At 54.2% G+C, this 23,731-nt stretch overlaps 1 protein-coding gene across 11 annotated transcripts in view; it reads right to left on the reverse strand.

Annotated features, from left to right (window-relative positions):
* Positions 1–229: 229 nt before the first annotated feature.
* The window catches only part of DCTN1 (dynactin subunit 1), an 88,194-nt gene continuing 64,692 nt past the window's right edge, over positions 230–23,731 (reverse strand). For 6 of the 11 annotated variants that reach the window (XM_064511731.1, XM_064511729.1, XM_064511725.1 and 3 more), the window contains 24 exons: positions 23,252–23,449; positions 20,043–20,247; positions 18,945–19,023; positions 17,094–17,253; positions 15,971–16,075; positions 15,439–15,630; positions 14,506–14,622; positions 13,320–13,472; positions 12,202–12,362; positions 10,953–11,121; positions 10,329–10,397; positions 9,791–9,853; positions 9,541–9,690; positions 8,848–9,009; positions 8,353–8,484; positions 8,130–8,258; positions 7,573–7,715; positions 6,804–6,970; positions 5,084–5,098; positions 4,273–4,406; positions 2,534–2,723; positions 1,735–1,811; positions 1,389–1,478; positions 230–1,096 (listed from right to left, as the gene is read on the reverse strand). In XM_064511731.1, the coding sequence (XP_064367801.1) occupies positions 959–1,096; positions 1,389–1,478; positions 1,735–1,811; positions 2,534–2,723; positions 4,273–4,406; positions 5,084–5,098; positions 6,804–6,970; positions 7,573–7,715; positions 8,130–8,258; positions 8,353–8,484; positions 8,848–9,009; positions 9,541–9,690; positions 9,791–9,853; positions 10,329–10,397; positions 10,953–11,121; positions 12,202–12,362; positions 13,320–13,472; positions 14,506–14,622; positions 15,439–15,630; positions 15,971–16,075; positions 17,094–17,253; positions 18,945–19,023; positions 20,043–20,247; positions 23,252–23,449 (3,198 nt within the window). In that variant the 3' untranslated portion in view covers positions 230–958. The remainder of the gene's footprint in view (positions 1,097–1,388; positions 1,479–1,734; positions 1,812–2,533; positions 2,724–4,272; positions 4,407–5,083; positions 5,099–6,803; positions 6,971–7,572; positions 7,716–8,129; positions 8,259–8,352; positions 8,485–8,847; positions 9,010–9,540; positions 9,691–9,790; positions 9,854–10,328; positions 10,398–10,952; positions 11,122–12,201; positions 12,363–13,319; positions 13,473–14,505; positions 14,623–15,438; positions 15,631–15,970; positions 16,076–17,093; positions 17,254–18,944; positions 19,024–20,042; positions 20,248–23,251; positions 23,450–23,731) is intronic. The other 5 variants (XM_064511730.1, XM_064511727.1, XM_026118079.2 and 2 more) reach the window with 3 other exon arrangements.

Consider the following 23,731-nt stretch of genomic DNA (forward strand, 5'->3'; position numbering starts at 1 on the left):
CCTCTCCGCCAGTGCAACGCGGGGACGGCCGCGGACACCCGCCCCTTCCTGCCCCCCAGCCAATGAGCGCGCTCAGCCCACCCGCCGCGTCACGCGATTCGCTGCAAGGTTTCGCGCCGCCGCGCGGGGCCGCACGTGGCCCAGGCCCCGGCCGGCCCTGCAGAACCCGCGCCCCCCGTTCCGGGCGCCCCGGTGCCCCCCCGGCCCGGAAAGGAAAGAGCACGGCCGGCAGGGTGCGGGGGCGGCTTTATTCAAGAGCTCGAGCGCAGAGAGGCCCGGACGGGAGCCCCCCCCCCCCAATGTCCCATGGCGAGGGGGCCCCGGCCCCGGGGAGCCCAGGCCCCCATACGCCTGTCCAGCCAGGGGGCAAGGGAAGGGGCTGTAGTGTTAGGAGCGAGACCCCGCGGCCCCCGGGCTGGGCCAGCTGCAGCTCCCTCCGGCCCCAGCAGCCCCCAGGGACCGCGCCGGGCCAGCTTGGGGCTGTTACGGGGCCAGGCCAAGCTGGAAGGAGGTTTAATGCCTCCTGCAAGGCCCCTGCCGGGCCTCGCGCTGCCCCAGGGCCAGGCACAAGCAGCAGAGGCCCCCGAGGAAGAGCAGCAACAGGCTCTAGTGTTGAACAGCAGTTGCTTGGAGGGGGGCAGCAGTATGGGGGGGCTGAGCTCCTGGTGAGCAGCCTGGTCACTCACCCCAGGAGGAAAAGCAGCTCTCACACTCTTCCCCCGGCAGGGCTGGGGAGCAGAGGCGATGTGGCAAAAGCGGCCAGTGTTTCCTCTCGGCGGCCAGTGGGGCGAGGGAGAGGAGAGCAGCGGTTTCATAAGGGGGACGCCGCGGCGGCGGCGGGGGTACACACAGGTTAGTATTGCTGCCCGAGGGCGGCCTGGTACGGGGGACGCTTCAGCGAGAGGCCGGGGAGGGGGTGTGCAACGAGCCTCAGTCTGTACGGGGGGCAGCTCCGGCCTTAGGAGATGAGGCGGCTGTGCAGCTCGTGGAGCTGCTCGGGGGTGAGGACCAGCTTGTGCACTTGGCCGCGCCCGGGCGGGCAGGGGAAGGTCACTTTGCCGAAGTAAACCATGTCCTCCTCCTTCTCCTCTTTGGCCTGGAAGAGCAGAGCAGCAGTCAGAGGGGCAGGGCGGCCCCAGCGCGGGGCACGGCTCAGCACCGAGGCTGCACGCCCCCACGGACCCCCTCCGTGACCATCCCCTCAGTGCCCCAGCCCGGGGACGTCTCCTCTGGGACCCCCGGGGCTGCTGCTGGGTACCGTCTGGCACCAGCACAGCCCAGAGCCAACAGGCTGGAGCACAGAGGCTCCAGATCCACCCCCTTCTCAGCCAGCCCCCCCAGGCTGGAGTGGGGTCCTGAGCAAATGCCACCAGGAAAGCAGGTCTCACCTTCAGGAAGGAGGAGGAGGGGAAGGTGGCGAAGTCCGTGGGGACGTTGGCCCCCGGGTGCTGCAGAACCGTCTCTTTCATCACCTCGTCCTGCAGGGGAAAACAGTGACAACGTCCCTTCCCGAACTGCGCTGCTCCCCGCTGCCCTCCGTTCACTCCCGCCCGCCTCCCCGTCCTGGCTCGCGGCCGTACAGAGCAGCTCCCCGTGACACCCAGCAGGGAGAAGCCGGGGGGGTCCAATCTGGGTGGTTCCAGGACGGTGGCAGCATCTACCCCGCCCGGCTCCAGCCCGAGGGGCGCAGGGTGCGGTGCGGAGCCACGCGGGTAGGGGAGCGGCCTGCCTTACCCTCAGCTTGTCGATGCTGTCACTGAGGGCCTTCAGGCGGGCCGTCTGCTCCAGCAGCCGGGCTGCCGGGCTCCCTGCTGCGGAAGACCGGAGGTGAGAAAAGCAGGACACAGCAGGAGAACAACGCTGCAGGGGGTCACGGCACCGCCGGCCCTTGTCCGGCGCTCTTCATCCCCGGACACTCTGCCAGCCCTGAGCACCGGGGCCCGTTTCACCCGGCCCCGACGTGCAGGGAGCTCTGGGTGGGACGCGGCACGTGCTGATCAAACCCCCCACCGGGGAACAGCTTCAGCCTCCTGCCCGCTGAGCCAGTGCTACACTGTCCCCAAACGCACAAGTGTCTGTGAGCGGGTGGGACGGGCCATCTCTACCAGGAGCACAAGGCCATTCCCTGCCGCGCAGGGGGAAGCCTGGCCAGCACCAGCAACCAGGGATTACTGACTCCGGCCCACATCCCTCCCAGGGAGGTCTCACACTGGGAAGAGGAGAAGCGGTACAGTCCTGAGCACCGACGTCTTGGGCACTGCCTGCGTGCTGAAGGAGCACTTGGTGTGATGGAAGTATGGGGAGCTTTATAAAGGCAGGAGTTGTAGAACAGGGTCTCAGTCTCTGGAAATGGGTAGGTCAGAGCTCTGTTCTAGGGCAAAGCCTGCTCCCGGACACCGGCTGGACAGAAAGGAGCTGCCTGCTCCTCCCCAGGACAAAGGGAGGATGCAGAAGTTGCTCACAGGCCTTGGACAAGCTCCCTCCATCTCCTCCCCAGATGCTTTGACCAAGCAGTGCTTTGTGTAGGACCTACCTGACTTTTTCCGTGTGATGTCCACAACCTTGGCGTTGGCACTCATCTGGTACAGGGTCTCCAGGAGCTGGCTGGTCTTGCGGTAAAGGGTGCCCGAGGCCACATCTTCTCCCTGTCTATCCTTGGGGAGGGAGAGCTTGGGGACATGCAAAGGTGTCAGTCCTGCGAGCTCCATCTTCATCTGGGCTCCCTGGGACCAAGGGGGAAAAAGTAATTAGGGGCAGGCTGTTTCTTTGGGAGGAGTATGAGTGCAGAAAGAGAGGTACAAGGGCAGAGGAAAAGAGGCCTCAAACTCAAACAAAAAAAAAAAAAGAAAAGGAAAATAAGGCATAAAATCATAAAATTAGTCTAAGAACAACAGAGTGGATCTTCCAACAGTGGGAGAGCGGATGCCTGCAGACAGAGGTGACATCCCAAACACACTGGACCCAAATGCACCAGACCCTGGAGGGAACCCCCTGGGCAGCCTGCTAGACCCTCCATGAGGTCTGTGTCCATAGGACTCGGCGTGGGGGAAGCAGATGTGCACCTCAGTGCTTCTACAACTGTAATTCAATAGCGGCCATGTTTGTGACTCACCACATTTAAGGGCTATAATTAACAGCTTTGCAGTTGTGCATAATAGTCTGCGTAATTATATAACTCTGAATGAATATTAGTAGAATATTAGTTAATTAGATTATTTTGCTGCTTTGCCAATTTCCTTACAGTGCATTCCTTAATCAACAGACATCTCAGCCTGCACTGGTTAATGTCTCGCCAATCTAAAGAGGGAGTCCAGGCTCGGCAATAACGTGCCGTCAGCACCACCAGCTCTGCTGGCTGCTCCTGCTCTCAGCCGCCTGGCTCTGACCCTGGACTCAGACCAAGCAGGGACCTGGTCCCTCCTCCAGCCAGCACGTCTCCTCACATACTAGGAAAACAAGAGAAACCAAAGGAGCCCAAATCCGCCACTCAAGGGAGAGGCAGCTGCAACACAGCCAAGCTGCATTCCTCACCACCTCTCGACTGTGCTGGTCAAAACCTCCTGAACCGCAGACCTGTGTGGCCCTTCCCTGTCCTCCTGGGACACTGCTTTCTACAAACACTGTCAGCTGAAGCAAGGTAAGTGTCCAACTCCACACAAAGCCACAGCCCAGAGCCTGCTGTCACAGGAATGCAAACGCCAAGGACAGTGTCCCAGTGGTGCAGGATGGCCCTTCCCAAGGGCTCGTGTGCTCCTAGACAACGACAGCCTGCAGGGAAAAGCCCGAGCCATCAGCAGCAGGAACAGGAACCGTGTAATCATGTCCTTGCCGGGGTTTGCACACAGCCCTTCTCAGTAAAGCTGCGTCCAACTGGTTCACTCTTTGCTTTCATGAGGAAACCCACAGCAACAAGCAGGGCTGGCCACAGCCACAGCGCGAAGGGGCAGGGTGCAAAGCTGCTCCCTGGTGCTGGCGGTGCTGGGAGGACGGGGAGCCTAAGGCATCCTGCACGGCCCCGCTGCAATCCCCCGGCACTGCACAGCAGCATCACGCTCCCCTCAGTCACCCGGGTTCCTCTCAGTCACCCAGGGCTCCTCTTTCACCTTCAGACCAGCCTGGCGCGCTCAGCTGTCCAAGGGTCACCCTCCCTCTCCCGTTCCTCCTCTGAAGGTACAATGCATCCGAGCTCCAGGGCTCCAGCCCGTGTGAACCTGCTGTGCTCAGCCCATTGCTGCGGACACCCACAGGGTGAGGGAGTTCCCTAAACCTCACCTTGAGCCGGTTGTTCTCGTTTTTGAGGTGCTTGATGGACAGCCGCATGGCATCGATCTGCTGGAGAAGCAGAGGCGAGTCCTTCACCTGGACTGGCCCTGAGCCACCTCCCATCACCTGGCTGGCGCCGACACCTGCAAACAGGCAAGAACAGCGGCAACGTGAAAGACTGCGATGCCCTGGCCACAGAGCTCCGGACAGGATTGCTACGGCAGGCGCAAGACATGCAGACGGGGCTCGAAGGCACAAGAGGTGCAGCGTGCGCAACGCCACGGAGAGCAGCGGCAGCGAGGTGCGCCCAGCTGTGCCCGGCACACAGAGCCACCGCAAACATGCAGCACCTCGCATCTTGCTCAGAGAGAAAGGTTAAAGTGTCGCCTGTCCCGGGGCAGCATCTTACACTCACGCCTCCTCCAACAGCCCTGGTGCTGGGGATTTCTCCTTCCTAATTCCTGAAGACACAGGATTTCTCCTGGGGCTCTGGGCACCTCCAGGGAACCACGTCCCCGTTGCTGGGGTTTACCACTCTGCATCCCCAGCAGTTTCATGCTCTTGACTCCTTCCCTGGACCACCAGGCTGTCCAGAATGCGTTAGCTGCAGCTTCCCCCGCAGCACAGGCCACTTGGTATCTGAGGTGAGAAGAGCTGCTCTTCGGCAGGACCTGCTACGCTTTCACTCTCGCCCCTACTCCCCAACCAAGCCTCGTCCCAGGGCCATGCTGGATGCCTACGGGACACCAGTCCCTCCTCGCATGCACTTCGGGGGCCGGTGAGGCGGGGAGCACTCGCATGCTGGGGTGCGGTACTGTACCTCTCTGCTGTTCCTCTGCGGTACAAGGAGAGGAGGCAGAGGAAAGACAAGAAGAAGCAGAGTTAAAGCTGAGGATCACGTTTGAGAGGAGCCACGGCCAGAGGAGCTCTGGTCACCCGGAGCTGCTCCTGTGCCGACCCCTTTCCTCCGCCTTTTCGCTCAGATGGGAGTGACCACCCGAGCCAGCCCTGGCTGCGGGAGCGGGGATCCCATACCGGCTGTGGGCTCCGGCTGGCGAGCCAGCACACCACTCGCCCCGACTGTGCGCGGCCGTAAGCAACCCGAGCAGGACACGCGCACAGCCGCAGGCTGCTCTGCTCCTCCAGCACCGGCACACAGCGGCTGTTCCTCAGGCTGGATCTCAGGACATGCTGAGCACCTGCTCTTCCCTCTGACTCCAAGCAGCTCAGCCTGAGCCTCCAAATTCCAGGGGAGAGAAATTGCTCCCAGAGCCTCGCTGCATCCATCCGCAGGCTGGGCCCCCCCCCGGCTTCGCTCCATTCCTTGCGACTCGGAGCTCTGACGTAGCGACGTCCCCCAGCTTCCCCGCTCTGAACGCGGAGCACTCACGAGCGGCCTGGCGCTGGCACGGGGCTCAGAGCACAGCCGCTGCGTACGCTGTCCAGGACCAAGGCCCGCTGGCCCAAGACATGAATCGCCGTCCTCTTTGTGCAGAGGAGTTACCCACTCCAGGCTGAGCCAAAAGGATGAGGAATCTGCACCAAACCATTACCACACTGGGGCCAGAGCACCGGGCTGCTCCACAGCCTCCCTGTCACAGTCCTCAAGGACACCTGAGCTCTCCAGTCACAAGGTCACACACTGTGTAATGACAAAGACACCAGCACATTTCCCTCACCCCACCACTGCTCCCCTGACCAGGGATTTCTCATAGGTTTCTTCCAAACAGAGGGTGATGGGAAGACCTGGACACCCACGCTAGCCAGCACGAGGACCTTCCTCTTCAGCAAGCGCCTTCCCCTCACCATCACCCATCCCTTGCTGCTGGGCTCCAGAACAGCCCATGAGGTATGGAGACATTACATGTCCTGTTCACTGAGCCAGCTAGGAGAGAACAGGCTCATCTGTGTCCTGGAGCAACAAGGGAGAGGAGGTAGGTGCTGTGCACGGCAGCAAGGATATACCGGCAGGCAGCACGGACTGCCATGTCTCCACTGGAGTATCCTGGTGGGAGGAAGGGCCTGGTGTCACCGGCACTTGCCAGCCCCAGAGGGCCAGAGCAGGCGTGCTCCATCACCAAGGGACAAGCGGCAGAGACCTCCCTGAGCCGGCTCCACAAAGGTGCCCTCCGTTCTGCCTGCACAAGCATGGAGCTGCCGGACACTGCGCAGGGAGCTGCCGGACACTGCGCAGGGAGCTGCAAGCTCTCTGCACTCCCCACTCCTCATTACAAGCCCAGGAGCCTCCTGCCCCCTCACAGATGCTCTGGCTCTCTGAAGGAAGGCCAGGCAGGCAGAGGAGCAGGGTGTAGGAGCACCACTTCCCAGCGCTGCTCTCTCTAGCAGGCAGTCTCTGAGCTCCCACACTGCCTCCTGCGGTCACGCCATACAGACACTACGCTGGCGTTTCCCTGAACAGCTCTCGGCCTCTGTGTCAGGGAGAGGGAGTGTGGAGAGGAGGCCCCAGGCTCCCTTCCCATCCAGCAAATACCCTACCAGCTGCGGAAGCACTGAGTGCTTTGGGGGCACTGGTTACACACCTCCTGCAATGCCAGACACAATGGAGGCAACTCCAGAGGCGGGGGCCCCACGGAGACCCTCGATGGTTCTCTTCGACTGGTTGTTCAAGCGCTGCTTCAGCTCCACCTTCTCTGACTCCAGCTGGTCGATATCTGCCTGAAGAGCATCCATGGTCTCTTCAAACTCCCTGTGGGAGGGAACAGAGTCACGGGTCAAACTGGAGATGTTCCTCCCGAGAACAGAGATGAGCAGTTCAGGGTGTGAGAGCTCCTAGCTTTGACACACACCCTGCTGCCACCAGTTGCCACCGTTAAAAGCTTCAAGCACAAGCCCCACCAGTTCCTGCCGCAGGTTACAATACCACGCACAAAGGAAGTATTTATCAGTACTGAGCCCGCCACCTCCTCATCTGTAGCCCAGCTTTTATCTTGCAAGACAATCCTTTCTCTCTCTCCCTCTCCCCCTTGCAGGTTTGCACTTCCCCACTTGTCAGCAGGCTTGCTCCGAAGAGATGCTTGGAGCAAAGCAATGGTGGTAAAAACATGCAAAGAAAATAGACCTTTCCACAAAGAGCATTGGAACAGGGCCTCTCCCAAGACTCCTGCTCTCATCCTGTGCTCTGCTGTGCACCATGAACACGTGTTGGTTCCCCTGCTCATCTTCCACTAACATCACTCTTCCAATAACCCAGAAATGCTCCCAGACCATCCAGCCAACACAGGCAGTCTAGTTTTGATCAGGGACTCTCCAATAGCCAGCCCCGTTCTGCAGACCCCATCTCACACTCACTTCTCTTTCTTTTTGAGCAGCGTCTGGGTCTCATCCAGCTTTGTCTGTATCTTTTCCACTCGGTCGTCTGCATCCTTGGATGCGCTGTCAAGCTTCTTCTCCAGGAGACTGAGACGCACGTTTGCTTCGCTGAGCTCCTCGCCCTGGAGCAGCGGGAAAGAAAGCAGACTGCAGCAGGCCCCTGGGGATGGCGGGCACTACGGAAAGCCCCTGGCAGCGCTTGGGGAGAGCCTGACCACAAATCATAACCCCTACCCCACTGCGCGTGTGGTCGTTAGCCTGACACGCACCCATCGCCAGTACTCGCTGTTCCAGAACAGCGCAGGAGAAAGGCAGGACAGCCCCTAGCAGGGAGTCACCAGGCTGCGGCCACGTGGCAGACTGCACCTCCATGGCAATAGCAACAATATTTCCAGGAGAAGATCTGACTGGGACTTGAAACCATCAGCTCCACAGGCAGCAAGTCACCTGGACCACGAACGCGACCACTCCAGTGGCACAGGGCAGCTCTTCACTGACCAGCCAAGAAGGCTGAGATCAACCGAAGAGCGGCTTACCTTGATCTTGAGAGATTTTTTCAGCTCTTTGATGACTGTCTCCCTGTCCTCCAGCTTAAGCCCCAGCCCCTCGGCATCAGTGATCTCTGCCCGAAGAGCTGCTGCCCTAAGGTCAGCAGGTGGGGTGGGCTGCAATGGAGACCAAAGGAACAAGACAGAGTTGGTATTGTGAGAAGAATCCCAGTAACAGCAGCCTGAAATTCCTGCCGTAGCCAAAGCCTACCTTGGTCTGTGGCCTATCGGCATCGTATTCTCCCTCCTGCATGGCCGTGGCCATCTTGTTCATGGTCGCAATGAGGATGCTGCAAGACTGGCGCAGACACTCGTATGGGTTGATGCCCTGGGTGCCATAGATCTGCAAATGACAGGAAGAAAGTTGCAGGTGCCCCACAGCTGGCCTCAAAGCCACCGTTACAGCCCCTTCCTGCCTCCCCACAACACGCCACAGGCCTTCAGAGGCCACAGGCCTTTGACAAGGCAGCTGCAGGGAAGGATAACGCAGAACAGGAGACCACAAAGCTCTCTGCATTTTGACATTCCCTGGCCATATTCCCAGGAGCTCATTCCCAGCCTCCACAGGGGTGTCGTAGACTCCACACAGAGCTGCCCCCGGGCAGGTCTGTAGCACTCAAGCTAGAGGGATCTGTGAGGATAAGCCTATCCCAGGCTTCACTTTGCTGCAGCAGGTGATGAGGGGTGGCCGAGAACAGTTTCCCACCTGCTCGCTCGCTTTGAAGGCCAGATCCTCCAGCTTCACGGCCAGCAGCCCCTCGTTCTCTGTCAGAGGGGCGATCATCTGGGCCCCCGCAGCGGCCACCTCCTGCAGCACGGCCACCACCCACGTCAGGTGCTTGCGGCAGTCCAGCAACGTGTCCGACACCTGAGAGTCGAGCAGACACGAGGTAGTTAGGAAAGGCCAGAGCCAGCCAGGAACATAACAGAGGCAAATGAGCTGCTTTCCCACTCGCCTCCCAGACACCACAGCTCCTGGCTGCATAACACTTCCTTTGCCCTAGTCCAACGACTACTGAGATTTTAACATCCCTCTGAAGCATCACGGGAAGACAAGAAACATGAGAAAAGAAATAAACAAACTCGAGCTTGGAAAAAAGTAGGTTACAAAGACCATCTGTCCCCATCCTGACTAGAAACATGCAGCCCAGAGACACTAGACCTAGTATCAGCTCAGACTATTTCCCTCTGCCTGAGCAGCAGGCTGCGGCTTGGCTCAAGCAGGACACGGCATACGAGGGCTCTCCCTCCCTGGAGCCAGCAAGGAGGACAGCAGTGGTCTGCATTTTGTGCTAGTCCAGTACAGCTCCCTGCTCCCTATATAATGCTGAGAGGGCCCTATACAGGGCAGGGCGAGGGTGCCCTGGCCCTGGGGGGGCCTCGGTGCTGGCCAGCTCACCTGCTGCCCGAAGCCGAGCGCTGCAGGGATACCAGGAGCGTCTGTCCCCGGCATGCGGCGCCTGATCTTCTTGCAAAACTGGCGGATGTCACTGCACGAGGTCTCCAAGTCTTTGAGGAGGATGGCAAGGTCAGATGCCTCTTGCCCAGCCTAGGAGTCAGAGATAGCACCTCAGAAAAACGGACACACAGATCACCAGCACGGGAATCTGGCACATCTTCAGCAGAGCAACCCCCAGAGCACATCCTACCTGGAGGAAGGATCGCAGTCTGCCCACCTCCACACTCATGCAGTCCAGGGCACTCTGGGTGAACTGCAGGGCACAAACACAGGCACCATGAGCTCAGGGCAAAGCAGAGACCAGGCAAGACAGCTGCCCTTTGTGCACCATGCTGCCGTGACTCCAGACTTTACAGGAGCAGGAGAAACGGCTGAGGCATTCATTTGGCTTTTGTTCTACTCTGTGGGGCACAGGATGCAGTGCTGCCCCCTTAAAGGCTTAAGAAAGTACAACATGCCCTCTCATACACAAGGTTTTCAGCACTTTCCATGCTGCTCCTCTCTTTCTTGCTTACCTGGATGTCTGCAGGGCAAACGGCCCACATCTTTTTCCCCTTTCCCTAACCGGGGAACCCACATAACTTATGTGTCACAACACCCAGGGGGTGCAGGAGAAAACGTGACTGCAATAGGGAGGGCAGAGGAGGTACATCAACTCACAAAATTTCAGGGGAGCAAAAAGGCAGAAAACACGCAACGAAGAGCCAGATTATTTTGCTATGCTTCACCTTAATGTGGTCGGCCAGCTGCATCGTGCAGTCTTCAGCCTGGTCAGCCAGGTGGATGCTATACAGGTGCTACACGAAAAGAGAGACCAACACAGCAGAGATCAGCATCCTTCAAATGTTTCCACACATCCAAGCAAACAAACCAAACCAGGAAATACGTAACAAAACAAACACTGAAAGTTTGGCCTAATTTTTTACTGGAAGTGAAAACTGTCGTGATGACATCCCGATCAGATGCCCTGTGAGCACCTTGCCTCTGGGAGAGTGCTGGTGGCCCTTAGCTCTATAAGGTCAACAGCCTCGACCCCCAGCACAGAGGTACGGGAGTCTAGGGCAGGAAAATCATATCCTTTCTGCCTTCGCCCTCCCTCTCTTCCTCCCAGGGACAGAGAATATAGCCACTAAGTAACAGAGCCACAGGCATAAGCCCTGCATGCTCAGAAGGTGAAAAACATACACAGGGAACTGCTATCAGTAGGCTTATTGACAGCTTCTTAATGCGCCAAGGGCACGACTTCCAGCTGCTGCACAGGCTGGAGAGTTCCCTCCAGCTCCATGCCCTGCAGGTCAGAAACGCCCTGAGCTTGGCCAAGAGCCTGACACTCTTTGCTCTACAGATCCTACCTGATAGTATTTGATAGCTTTGGTCAGTGGCTCCACGTTGACCGTCTCATCCAGCTGGTCCTTGTGCAGCAGCTCGATCAGGAAGTCCAGGGAGCGCTCATGGACGCTCATCTCGGGGTACAGCATCCCCACCTTCTTGTACACCTCAACGCTGCATTTGTTCAGGGCCCTGGTAAGGAAATGGAGACACAGTCAGCTTGTCTGGGAACAGGCATATGGTCCAGACAGCATCAGTGCAGGGCTTTGCTTCTGGGTGCCAATCTCAGACCACTTGAGTTGCCAGCTGTAGTCAGCTGGACCTCAAGCAGCAGGGTAGCTAGAGAGAGGCCGCTGAAGGTCAGAACATCTGCAGGAAACCGGGGCATGAAATTGGTTGGTTGCCTGGGAGCTACAGGAAAGGGAGCCTCAGAACAGAAAAACACTTCAAGTATCTAAGCTGTCGTGAATCTCTGAGCCAGAATCCCGTGCTGGAGGCAAAGGAAGATTTACCATCTAGCACCAATAGCATATAATATGATTTAATGAGCTCATCAGTCATGTTGCTGTAGGAGCAAAGGGACCTTTCAGTGCCCTGTTCAAACTGTGCCACTTTCCTGGGAAGCAAAGCCTAGCAGGGCTCACAGTGATTATTCTCCCTAGTGCAGCTCTTTTGGTCTCCAAAGGAATTTCCCATCTCTACAGAAAGCACTCTTTCCGTGCTGTTGTCATGGCATTGGCCAGTGACTGGATCATATTAATCAAGCATTTAGATTCCTCCTTGACACTCCATAAAACCTTCCGCACATGACTAAGCACTGGGCATTCAGGAAAGAGGGAACTGGGCTGCAGGGGAGAGTCTGCTCTTTGAGTCTGAAGCCCAGTATGAGTCCTAGAGAGAATCAAGCTTAGCAGGAGAGTGTGACGCATCTCCTGGCAGGATCAGATGGAAAATCAACGTGCCAGGGCTACTTCTGGCCTAAAGACATGGTCACAGTTGAAGAATGAGCAACTCATGTTAGAGAGCTGGATCCCTTCACATCCCAATTCTTGGGAGGAAAACAAGGCAGGAGTTACAAGAGAAGTGAACACTACCATCACAAGGCAATAAAGGGAATCCCTCGGATTTTTTCCAGCCTAGCTGCCCAAGTATCCGTAACTCCAGCAAAGACCAGGCCCTCCTTTGAGATCGCAAAGCTCAGTGCTTCTAGTCGGTGAAGCAGGTGGAAACCAGGGGTGACACGGTGGTGGAGCAGAACAGTCAGGTACTCACTGTTCGTATTTGTGCAGCGTAGCCTGCAGGAGACTTAGAGAATACACCAGGCCGGCGGCAAAGCTCAGCTGCTCTCCCTGAGCGCCCCTGAGGCCAGTGCGCTCTGCACAGTTTTCATTCAGATCAAACTTCTCCTGCGCCTGTTTGCTGATGAGCTCAGCCTGTCGTGGAAGAGGGCAAACAATCAAAGTCTTTCCACACTTGCTCCGATCCTTCCCCACTTAGTCAAAGGCCGGCCAAACCCAGGCACAGCTTGCTTGCGCGGCTTCATTAGCCCTTCCTTCACTGCTGCCACTTATTCAGGCTCAAAGTTCATTTCCATCAGCCTCACTGCCAAGTCACCCGCCCTGTTCACACTGCTGAGCTCAGCTCCCAGCCCTCTCCAGGAAATCTTCCACGACTCAGCCCCAAGGTTTCCCTGACCAGCATTTTCCTGTGCTTCCCTTATCATTCAAGCTCCATGACTGGAGCAGGAACTTTTCAGTGAAAAGCAGTGATTTTGTTGAAACTAAAGTTTACAAGGAAATGAGGGGTGGGTGTGGGTGTTTTATACATATATACGTATATATAAAAGGCTTTGCTGGGAAAGGCGTCGTGAGTCCAGAAGGGGTATAAGAGGGGCAGCTGGCAGCAGAATGCCAACCACCCCTGGTCAGTGCCGAAAGAAACCAAGGCTCATACACCCGCCCCAAAGGGGCCTGAACTGGACCCTTGTGCTTGACCTACCCATACCGCAACTGAGTACTCCAAATGCTGATCTACCACTATCTGGAGGAAGGGACTTCTGTTTCCTTCTCCCCTCCTGCTGCCCCAATAATTTTGAAAGTTTTCAAACAAGTGAACATTAAAAATTCCAAATTCGCCCGCGGTAGAAAAGAATACACACATTTGCCACAGGGCTGTGGCACAGCTCCTGGTTGGCCCAAAGGGCACAGTGGGCTTGAAGAGGACACTCCAAGCCCCACGAGCCCAGCTCAGGAGATAAGGCCAGCTCCTATGGGCCAGCTCAAAGCTTCAGTGGAAGAATTAGCACAAGCTCTTCACACGTGTCCCTCTCTCCAGCCGGTGATCAAAGCCTAACACCCATAGCCAGGCAGGAGCCGAGGCACCCATCCCACCTTGCAGATGAGCCGGGGGATGAGCAGCAGCACGAGGATGCAGTCGTGGTCCCCTCCGTGGCGCAGGAAGCTATCCGGCATGAACGAAGTGAGGAGGGAGACGTGCCGGTTGGCCTGCTGCACCTCCATCTGGCGCAGCTCCATCTCGATAGCCTGCAGGAGACATGCGCAGTCAGAAGGAGCCCTGCTGGGTCCTCTCTCCAGGTCAGGGCAGAACAGGAGATGTGCTGTCAGTCTGTTCAGTGTTTAAGAGGCAGAATCTCTTTCCTCCTGAGACACAGCTAACACCATGCTCCACAGCTGTTACAGGGAACATTTCTTTATTATTACCATCTGGCTGCCCTGCAGACTGGTCTGGATCAGACCCTGAGCTCCGATCTAGCCAGAGAGGTCAGAGCACACCATGTATCCGTGCTCACAAGCATTCCTTCTTTCCAGCCAGCATTCACAGAACGATAAAACAATGCTTCGATTGTCAGCTCTGAGAACACACTTTCATAAGAAACACCCATTTTTGCCCAGCAGTGAGTATCCAAAAAAGTCTGATGTTTCTCTTCGCTAAATGGTACACTGCTGCCCCCAGCACTAGCAGCTGACAGTCCTGCACTGCCTCACATCGCACTTGCCCTCCCAGCTTCCCTGCCAACGAGCAAGTGCTCAGTCCCACCGATGGGCAGCCGAGGCAAGGAAAATCTCAGGGCCACGGGGGTGCCGCAGAGCTAGGAACGGAGCAGGGGAGTCCTTGCACAGGCCCATGCCAACCCACCGGCACGTGAACCACACAGAAACAGAGACAGAGATGTTTTTCATCCTGATTAAACTGCTCTGCTTGATTAAGCCTACCCTGCATGCCTCCACAGACCCAGGGGAGACCGTTTCTTTGTGCATCACATGCTGGCGTCTTCCTCCCTCCCGTCACACACCCTGTGCTCCTTCCAGCTCCTGAGAGTTGCCCCAGCCTGTTTCTGCTGGTGGCAAGAGCACCACAAGCCTAACCCGAGAGCCGTGTCCCAGCATCAGCTTCACCACGCGGCGACTGCAGCACACCCAGAGCACCTCCCCAGGGCTGGCACCCCACAGACCTACGCCGTGTCCCGGTGCTACCTCTCCAGCAGTCTCGCACACTGGGAAAGGGGCACCACGTTCAGTTCACACACCCAGTACACAGCTCTCCTGCGAGCTCTACCTTAGCATGGGCTTTGGTCTCTGCAAATTTAATCTTGAAGTCAAACATTTCTGGAGGTGGCTGCTGCTGTTTCTCAGCAGAAGCTTCTTGCTGACTCATGAGTTCACGGTTCACATCCTGAGCACAGAAAAAAGCTGTAATTAGAAGTATGGAAAAACACCACAAAGGAGAACTGTAAACCCACACCCTCTGCAGTACATCCACATCTAATGCCCGATACCCCTTTTCTGGGGGGGGTGAGGTGGGGGCTCCTTGTGCTACAAGGGAATAATAGGATGAAAATGAGGAAGAGAAACACACAAACCTGTCCCAAAAATTCAGCTGACAGTGAGCTGTATTAAAGCCAAGGAATCTTTGCAGACTTATTACCAATTTATTTTCTACCGTCAGCAAAGCCAAGGGGAGCCAAGAGCAGGGCTGGAACAAGCCCATGCTACCCTGTCTTTTCCAGGGCACAGTTCCCAAGCTGTAGCATAAGCAGCACAGCTGCATGAAAGGCTGAAACACCCATGTGTTCAGAAGCCCTTTACAGCACCAACTTCAGCAGCCTTCAACTGACGCTCTGCCAACGAACCCCATCTGGATACAGGCAGGACAGCCAGGACTGACAGAGGTCACGAGAAGCATGAGCACTCTGGCATTGCTGGACGTCCTCAGAAAAATTCGGCTAGGAACCTGCTCCCCAGGGCATCAGCCATCTGTTTTCTGCTGCATTTGCAGTGCCAGTCTCCACATGAGATTAGGAGACAACGTGATGTCCCCGCCCCCAGGGCCCAGCTCCTTTAAGAACGCTCTTGCCTACAGATGCTCGGTCTCCTCGTCGAGGTCTGCTCCCGAAGGAGTCCTGCTCCGGGGGATCTGCATGCCTGGCCGGTGGCATCTGCTTCCCGGCCCTGCCCCGCCGCAGTACCCAGCAGTGCTGAAGGACACTACCTGAAGGTGCGCAGTCAGCTCTCTGTATTTTTTGATGGTCTGCTGGTAGTCAGCCACGGTCTCCTGCGCAGCCTCCACACGCTTCTCCGCCTCGCGGACCCGTGCTGTTGCCATATCCAGCTGCTCCCGTAACTCCAGCTCAGTCTCCCGGGCATTTTCCTGCAGCTCGTCATTCATCTCGTTCATGGCTTCCTAGAAACGAGGAGGTGGCACGGGATGCGGTTACACCATGGCCTAGCAAGCGAGGGCAGTTTGGCATTTTCAAAGCAAAGGGCCACGCTGGGTGTCAAGGGCAGACTCTGCAGAGAGGAAGGACAAAACACTCGGAAGCAGGACCGAGTGCAACGGCTTTAGAGAGGTTCCCCAGTACCCTACCAGTACTACCAGTATGCACTAGCACTGCTGCTTTGGACAGTCACAGCGTCAGGCAATCGGCCCAATCGGCCTGTTGTCACCCGGCCACGCAGCAGGCACAAAGGAAGCAGCACGAGCACTCCAGTACCAGCCCTTGCTCCGCAGGAACGCTTCTTACCAGGTCTCCAACAGTCTCACGCAGCTCCCGGACCTTCTCTTCCAGGTCTAAGTTTCTCTCCGTCAGAGTCTCCACCATCTCTTCAGCACCCAGAGCAGCATCGACCTGCAAACACACATCACACCACCGTCCAACCCACCGCTCAAAGCATCGCTACCAGCGGCTTAAAGCGGGATCACTCTGGGGAGCTGTGGGACGTGACTGACGCATCTTTCTCCCCATCCTGAGGTGACTGCTTGGGCGGGAAGTCCATAGGCTCCCTCCCGATAGTAGAAGACAATATCCATCAGGACAGCAAGCAACTCGAACCAGAATAGCCAGCAATGTGTCCAGCAGCTCAGGGGAGGGGCATGTTAAAAGAGAGGCTTGGCTTTGGCTCTAACAGTCGTTACTGCGTCTTTAGCTGCAGCATCAGGGAAAGATGTTGAACTGTTTCAGGTCAGTATAAAGGATGCTGACCTTTGGATTGAGTCTTTGCAGACTCATGACAGTGCTTTCCAGGCTCTCTGTTGTCCCCAAGGACCTAGGGGAGTGGTTATAAGCTCACAATATTAACAGAGTAATGGGAATTTCGGTCTTTGTATTAACAGGCATCACTTCTACTAACAGCCCACCTTTTATAAAATCCAGGCTAATGCTCAGCTAGCGTGTGGCCTGCTTCCCTCCGCAGCCGTAGTTCAAAGGAATTACACACACTGCTCTGCAGTGAATAAAGACCCTTCCCAGGGACTTTCTAAGGGCTGCTCCTCACCTGCAACCTGGCTAGGAACAAGCCTCATGAAGACGGCTCAAGCAGCAAAATTAGAAGGAACAGAACTTAGCAAGCAGCACACGGGTCGCCCCTACAAAGCACAACATACAGCAGGCGCCTCATGTTCAAGAGCCACCTTAGAACCAAGGACAAAATAAAGCAGAGTCCGGCACAGTTCCAGTGCTGGTACAGGGTCTGCTTTTGGACATGGGCCCAGTGGTATTAGTCTCTGCAGTAGCATGGTCAAGTGCGGGTCCAAGAGAGACTGCCATGATGAAACACCTCCTGGCATGGAGGCATCACACCCTGACTTGCCTGACAGCAGTTACCCAGGGCCCAAAACAGCCCAAATCCACCTCCCGATGGACTCACCTGCTCCTTCAGCTCGTCAACAGTTTTCTCCGCCTGCTTCACCTCCTCCTGCAGTTTCTCCCTCTGCTGACGCAGGGACTCCAGCTCTGTGTTTTTCTTCTCCATTTGCTTCTGAAGCTTCACGTGTTCCTGCTTCTCTGATGCAGACAAGTCCCGCATCCTTACAGAGAGCAACCAGACTCAGCACCGGCCAGTGGAGACACAGGTACTACAGCAGTGGAAGCCATTTCCCTCCCAGACATCGCTCTCTGTGGGCATCAGCAGTCCTTTCCCACCAGCAAGGCCAAGACCCCTCTTTTCGTTTGGCCCTGGCCACGCAGTGGTGGCACAAGCAGAGCTACCAGGCACTCCTGGAGAGCCCCAACGGACCCTGCACGTGCCAGGCTGGCACAGAAGTGACTTCTAAAGTTTGGGAGTGGGACCACACAGAGATCTTTTTAAGGCACTCAAGCAGAGGTCACATTTTCGGGACAGACTACTCCCACCTCTAAAAGCAAGTACATGGTCTGCAATTCAACTCACAAACTGCCCCCATCTCCACTTAAAGGACAGCTGCCCAGTGAGACTGCGGTGTCTTTACAGTTGCCTATTTTGGTGCGTTTGGGCAGCCACTCCCCAGTGGAGATACAAGCAAAGTCCCCAGAGAACAACTAATAGACAGTGAGGAATGGAGATGAATCAGTGCCTCTGAAAGAATCAGAGCTATTGGAGAGAAGAGAGAAGGAGAAAATAGGTAAATGAACAGCAGAGAGCATGGGTGAGACAGGAAGGAAAGAATAACTGTAAATGGAACAGTCTAAAGCACAGAGAGGAAGAACTAAGTGAGCAAAGAAAAATAACGCAGTCACATTCACAGTCTTTCACAGTGCAAGAAAGAGGGTCAACAGCAGAAAAAAAACAGAGCACAGACAAGGTAAGGTGTTTTATCATGGCAGTGAGAACAGAGCTTCACTTATGTGTATGCAGACCCTGGTGTGAACAGCTCTGTTAACAGACCATAAAGTTCCTCTGTTCACTTAAGTTTAAGGGCTGGGAGTTTCTCTCCCTTAGAATGGTTTCTTTATACTTCCTATCCCAAACATATGCTAGTTTAGAAATCCTCGCAAAGTAGTTTGTTTTGTATCGGTAGGGAATGCTTCCACAGTGAGGCCACCTCCTACTTCTCCCCTCCTTTACCTGTTTGTGGCCTACAACTCATAAATGTCTTTGAGCGGAGACATCCTAAGGGCAATACAGCACCCTACATACACTGAATCAGAGTCACAGAGGAATTAAGGTGCGACAGTGAGCAACGACATAGTTACCAGAGGGACCCAACCCAATCCTCTAGGCTAGAGGACATGCAGCTTTCAGAAAGGAAAGCCCCAGTGCCCTGGCACATGCCCTTACACAGAGAAAGGCAACAACCAGTTTGGCCAGTGGGCTCAAGAAATTTCAAGCAGGACCTGGCTGGGATGCGTCTGGAGAACTATCCTAAACAGGCTGCTTCAATAAACCTGCAGCACAAAAAGTTGCTGCAGTTTGGAGAAGCACAGTACTGCATACAGGGAGAAATGAAATACAGCACAAACTTCCTGAAAGGGCTCATTTTCTCCTTATATACATTGTTCTCCAGTAACAAGGGACTCTTCTTCCTATCTCGTTTAAGCATCTGCAGGTTAAAGGAGCACACAGAGCTCAAACAGCCCAAGAGCCTGTTAGCAGCTTTTACACTATCTGCTCTGGAAAACAAGCGTTTGGCTCAGTGCTCTGACACAACCTGTCACTAGACCGACGGAGCACGAGCTTTCACAGCAAGGATCTGCATAGGCAGTACCCCAGACTTTCGTGAAGCTACAGGTGGTTTCCTACCTTACAAGAGCTTCCTTGAGTCTCGCATTTTGCTCTTCTAGCTGTTTGACTTGGTAACTGGATGCTGCTCCATCTGAGCCTGTTGTGGAAAGGAAGCATTATTCAGCTGGTGCAGAAATAGCAGCTGCTAACCAGATACATCTCTCCCAGCGCTAAGTGACATTACAAACACTATTAAGAGGACAGCTAAGTCCCAAAGGGAAATGCATCAGTCCCTCTGCTGCAACTGAGCCAAACACAAGGCTGGCGCGTAATGCTGGTGCTCCTAGGTTGAGAGATTAGTTCAGATGAAGAACCACTGTATCAACTTGCAGACTATATCCAAGCAGCAGCTGGGTTATGACAGAGCTGCACTTAGCTGGATATAGCAAGCATGCCTGGCTCCCTCCGGGCGCTCCGAAATCGGTGAAAGTAAAATCAAATAAAGGATACCACTCATCAGTAAGTTCCTCCTCTCCCTGCAGACTATTCCTTTCCTCCCCACGTTTTTTTCACTCCCTCAATATGACATCTGTCTTTCTGTCACATCCCTCGGCCTGCCTACCTGATCATCTGCTCCTTCTATGGGTTTGGTTTCTTTAAGGTGAATGCTAATGCTACAAGTGTTTCCCAGCTGCTCATTTCCTGCTGCGTGTAATTTGTAAAGCTCACCTTGAATACAAAGAGCTAAAAGGGCCACAGTGGAATCAAAAAAAGGGCAATAAACTGGTTTTGAAGATATGCTCAGTGCAAAGCTGAGCAGCTGGATCTAGAAATCGGCAAGCAACAAAAGCAGTTATATGACCTTCCATGTAAAGTCTGTCCCACTCAAATATCTTTTGGGGTGGGATCCACTGTCCCCAGCAAGAGTGACAGGCATCAAAATTAAGCTTCTGGCATTAAATCCAAGCTCCTCCAAGCTTAGGACAAAAACAGTCTTGTCCCCAGGGGCTGCCAGGTGGGAATGGCAGAGGCAGCCCCCGAGTCCCACTGCAATTAGCAGCAAGGACCCACCACAGCGGCTAAACAGTCCATCTCCTCCCCGGCGACAAGCTCCCCTGTGGAGCGGCCCTAGCTGAGACCACTCTAAAGCTGACCCCTTCCCACATCCTCTCCCACCTTTCTCTTCTATCTCATGCTTCAGGATCTCCAGGTCCATTGTGAGATATTCCACCTTCTCTTTCAGGGAGTCCACCTCTTGCTGCAGGGATTCTGCTCGCTCTTCTGCCATCTCCTTGTCCAGGGTTGCCATTTCGATTGCATCAGCAGTATCTGCCATCTCCTCCATGTAGCGCTCCTTCGCTTCCAAGGCATCTTTGGCTTCCTGGCAGTCAAGCACAGACAGGTGAGAAGACCATGTCCTGGAAGCCAAAGGCCAATCGTTAAGAGACCCATCTCACAAGAGGTGACCCTCAGACAGCTATGACTGTCACAGCTCTCCCAAAGGAGAATCAAGTCCAATTAACAAAAGCCTATCCAGGCTTAGAGGGGAAGGCCCACTGCCAATGCTCCAGAGCGGCCATTTCCCCTCTCCTGGGAATCTCATCTGCTTTGTAGCAGCTGCATTTCCAACCTACTCCCGTCGACAAGACAGCCCAGCAGAAACACCCAAATGCAGAGTGATCTGCAGGCGGAGGAGAGCTGGATGTGAAGACAGAAGAGATACGGACTTGTCACTTGTTTTGGAGCAGGTAAGCAAATAAAACACTGGGGAAACAAACCGAGAAGCCCCCCTCGACAAAGCAGGCCAAAGAGTAGAGAGATGTGGAAGGCCACTGTCCGTGCTGCAAGCGTCCTGCCGTCTGCCTGACGCAGACACTACGCGCGGGAGGGAAGAGCGGAGCAGCTAACCTTGGCAGCGGGACAGAGAAAGAGCAGGATCGGTAAAGCGAAGCAGGCATTTTAAATGACATTCAAAGGCAGGACTTGGCAAGGAGAAAGGTATCATAACTCAGGTGAGGGAGGAGACAACACGCAAACCAGCTCAAGGGAAGGCTGAGAGAAAAGTTACCCAAGAAATATCGCTAGAAGGACTATAAGTCTCAAGAGTAGGAACAGGAGGATTCAGAAATACCTTATGGAGGGGAATAAGACATCAAATAACAACACCAGCTGTGAGCTGGCACAGCGGTTTGCTAGCACTGTGTAAATCCAGGAGACTCAAAGCATCCCCCGGCAAACGGAGATAGCAATAGCAGAGCCACCACAGAAATGCTTCTCTGTATAATGAGCAACACTAAGATCCATTAGCTCCAAGGGCCAGTGGCTTTTACTGGCGGTGACTCATACTAACCAATCCTGCAGAGCAGGAGCTCAAAAAAAAAAAAAAAGTATCAGTTTAGCTAAAGGGAGAATAGTTTTAACTAATTAGAATTAAAATCTACAGTGGAAAGTGATGATCAGAGCCTGCCGGGAAGCCACTGCGGAAAGAAACAATCCCAGACTAGGCCAGGAAAGGAAAAGGTGCAAGGGGAACACCCATTTACGCCCTCCAGCCACTGAGGCAGGGAGGCCAGCTCCCCCTTCCAACACCATCACAGAATGGGTGGGCTGGAAAGGCACCTCTGGAGATCAGCTATCAACCCCTGCTCAAGCGGGGTCACCCAGAGCAGGCTGCCCTGTCCTGTTGGGTTTCCAACATCTCCAAGGATGGAGACTCCAGAACCCCTCTGGGCAACCTGCTCCTGTGTTTGATCACCTTTACAGTAAAGCAGTTTTTTTTCTTATGTTTAAACAGCATTTCCTATATTTCAGCTTGTGCCCATTGCCCCTCATCCTTTCACTGCGCATCACTGAGAAGAGCCTGGTTCTGTCGTCTTTACTCCCCCCAACAGGAATTTATACACATTAATAAGATACCCCAGGGCCTTCTCAGACACCTTTGAAGACGTGCGTAGCTCAGACTAGGCTCCAGAGGACCGTATCATCTAATCTCCATTTAAGAACAGCCCGGAGATGTTCCGGCTTGCTTCAGCTCAGTTCCTGAACAGACTCAGTACAACAAAGCAGCAGCTTACAATAATGCTGTATTTAAAACAAAACATTGGGATGCAACTCTTAAGTGGCAAATTCTATAAGTGAATATGTTACTCAGTGAAAGAGCATGTTGCTTTAACATTACATAGAAACAAGTAGAAAGGCGAGCTGCTTGTTCACAAACACTGGAGAGAAAGATAAGTGCACAGAAAAAATAAATAAACCTTCCTCCACACAGGAAATTAAGAGAAGCATGGTAGTTAAAAATATATATATATATATATATATATATATATATATATATATATATATATCTTGGACATCAAAAAAAACCTTAGGCCTGCAAGGTCAGCATCAGCGGAGATGAACAGATCCAGCAGCATTAACAGTGAGCATATTCCTACGCTGCTGGCTCTTGCAATTGTACCAGAAGCTTCAAAGTGTGGCCATGTTTCTAAAACCACAACTGCTGGAATATATTGACTTTTGAAGTAATTTGCAAGATCTCCAGGAAATTTACTCATGATTTTGAAGGCGGGACTGGCAGTCTATCAGCAGCTCTGGAATCTAAAGAGCACCACTCCCACAGCGCTGGCAGATACGCAACCACAGATTAAACTAGAGAAATGGGGCTGCTGCCATATTCCGATATTGATCTTGCAAGGTGAGGAGATGTGTGACTTCTTCCTTAATTACCTCAATTATATTTCTCCACCTATTAAAGCAAACTGTCCCTAACTTTGACTTATCTTAACCAGCACAAGACTGAAAATTGCATCGGTACAGAAATTAATTTGTAGATAGATCAGATGTTTCTGCCTCAAAGGCCAAACTGTCTGCCAGAAGGGTCAGGCGGGCAGCAGAAAGCAAAGCAAATCCCAGGATGCACAAAATCTCCGCTGTCTGCACAGGGTTGTGCAGAGTTCACCCAAAGGCTCTGCCTGCTCAGACATCTACTGCAGCTAAAGGAGGAAGCTGTAACTTCAGCTCCAGGACGAGCTGAATGTGCAGCTGCCCTGATGCACCAGATACAGCTGGAGCTCACGCTCGCATGGTGAATTAAACACGCAGCGCAGCCTGATTGTATTTGGCATTTGCACTGGCAGCTCAATACCTAAATCAGTACTTATATCGGACAGAACAGAGCCGTGTGAGGTCAGAGGCCATTTTAGGACCTTTGGGTATTCAAAAGACACGATTCAGGAGAGCACAGAGTTTAATGGCAGCTGATGATATTTCATCAAAAAACCCGCTATATAATTGGATTTTCAGCAACTGAATTAGGCCCAGCATCATTTCCTCCCTATGCAAGTCACAGTTCTTGAGCTGCGCAGCTCCCCAAGACCACTCACCTTTTTGGCCTCCTTTAAACGTTTCTGAAGGTCAGCCTGTTGTTCCTGCATCTTGCTTTTCCATTCCTGCACCTGTTCCAGCTGGATCTTGTACTTCTCGAGCTCTTTAAGTTTTGCTTTGTCTTCATTTCGCTTTATCTTCAGAGTTTCCAATTTCTCCTCCAGGTCCCTGACTTGAGCACGCAAGTTTTCCTCCTCCTGCAAAGTGATGTCAAGAATTACCAACAGGAGTAGCAATATCCTTTGGAGAAAGCTCCGACATTAATTTCATGCATAGTTAGCAAAACCTTAAAATCTGGCCCAATAAATTAGCCCTTCTTTTGGCATTATCATTGGAGTAGTTTTGGAAGAAAGTATCACCATATAGTTGCAGCTGCAGAGTCTATCATTCTAATCTCTTGATTTTCACTACATTCACAACGTGTAATAAATGTTCCTTAATAAATTGAGAAAGCCTGGCTTGCAAGAGCTGCTCAGCAC

Source organism: Dromaius novaehollandiae, chromosome 4 (assembly GCF_036370855.1).
Source record: "Dromaius novaehollandiae isolate bDroNov1 chromosome 4, bDroNov1.hap1, whole genome shotgun sequence".
In the NCBI taxonomy this organism is placed as follows: Eukaryota; Metazoa; Chordata; class Aves; order Casuariiformes; family Dromaiidae; genus Dromaius; species Dromaius novaehollandiae.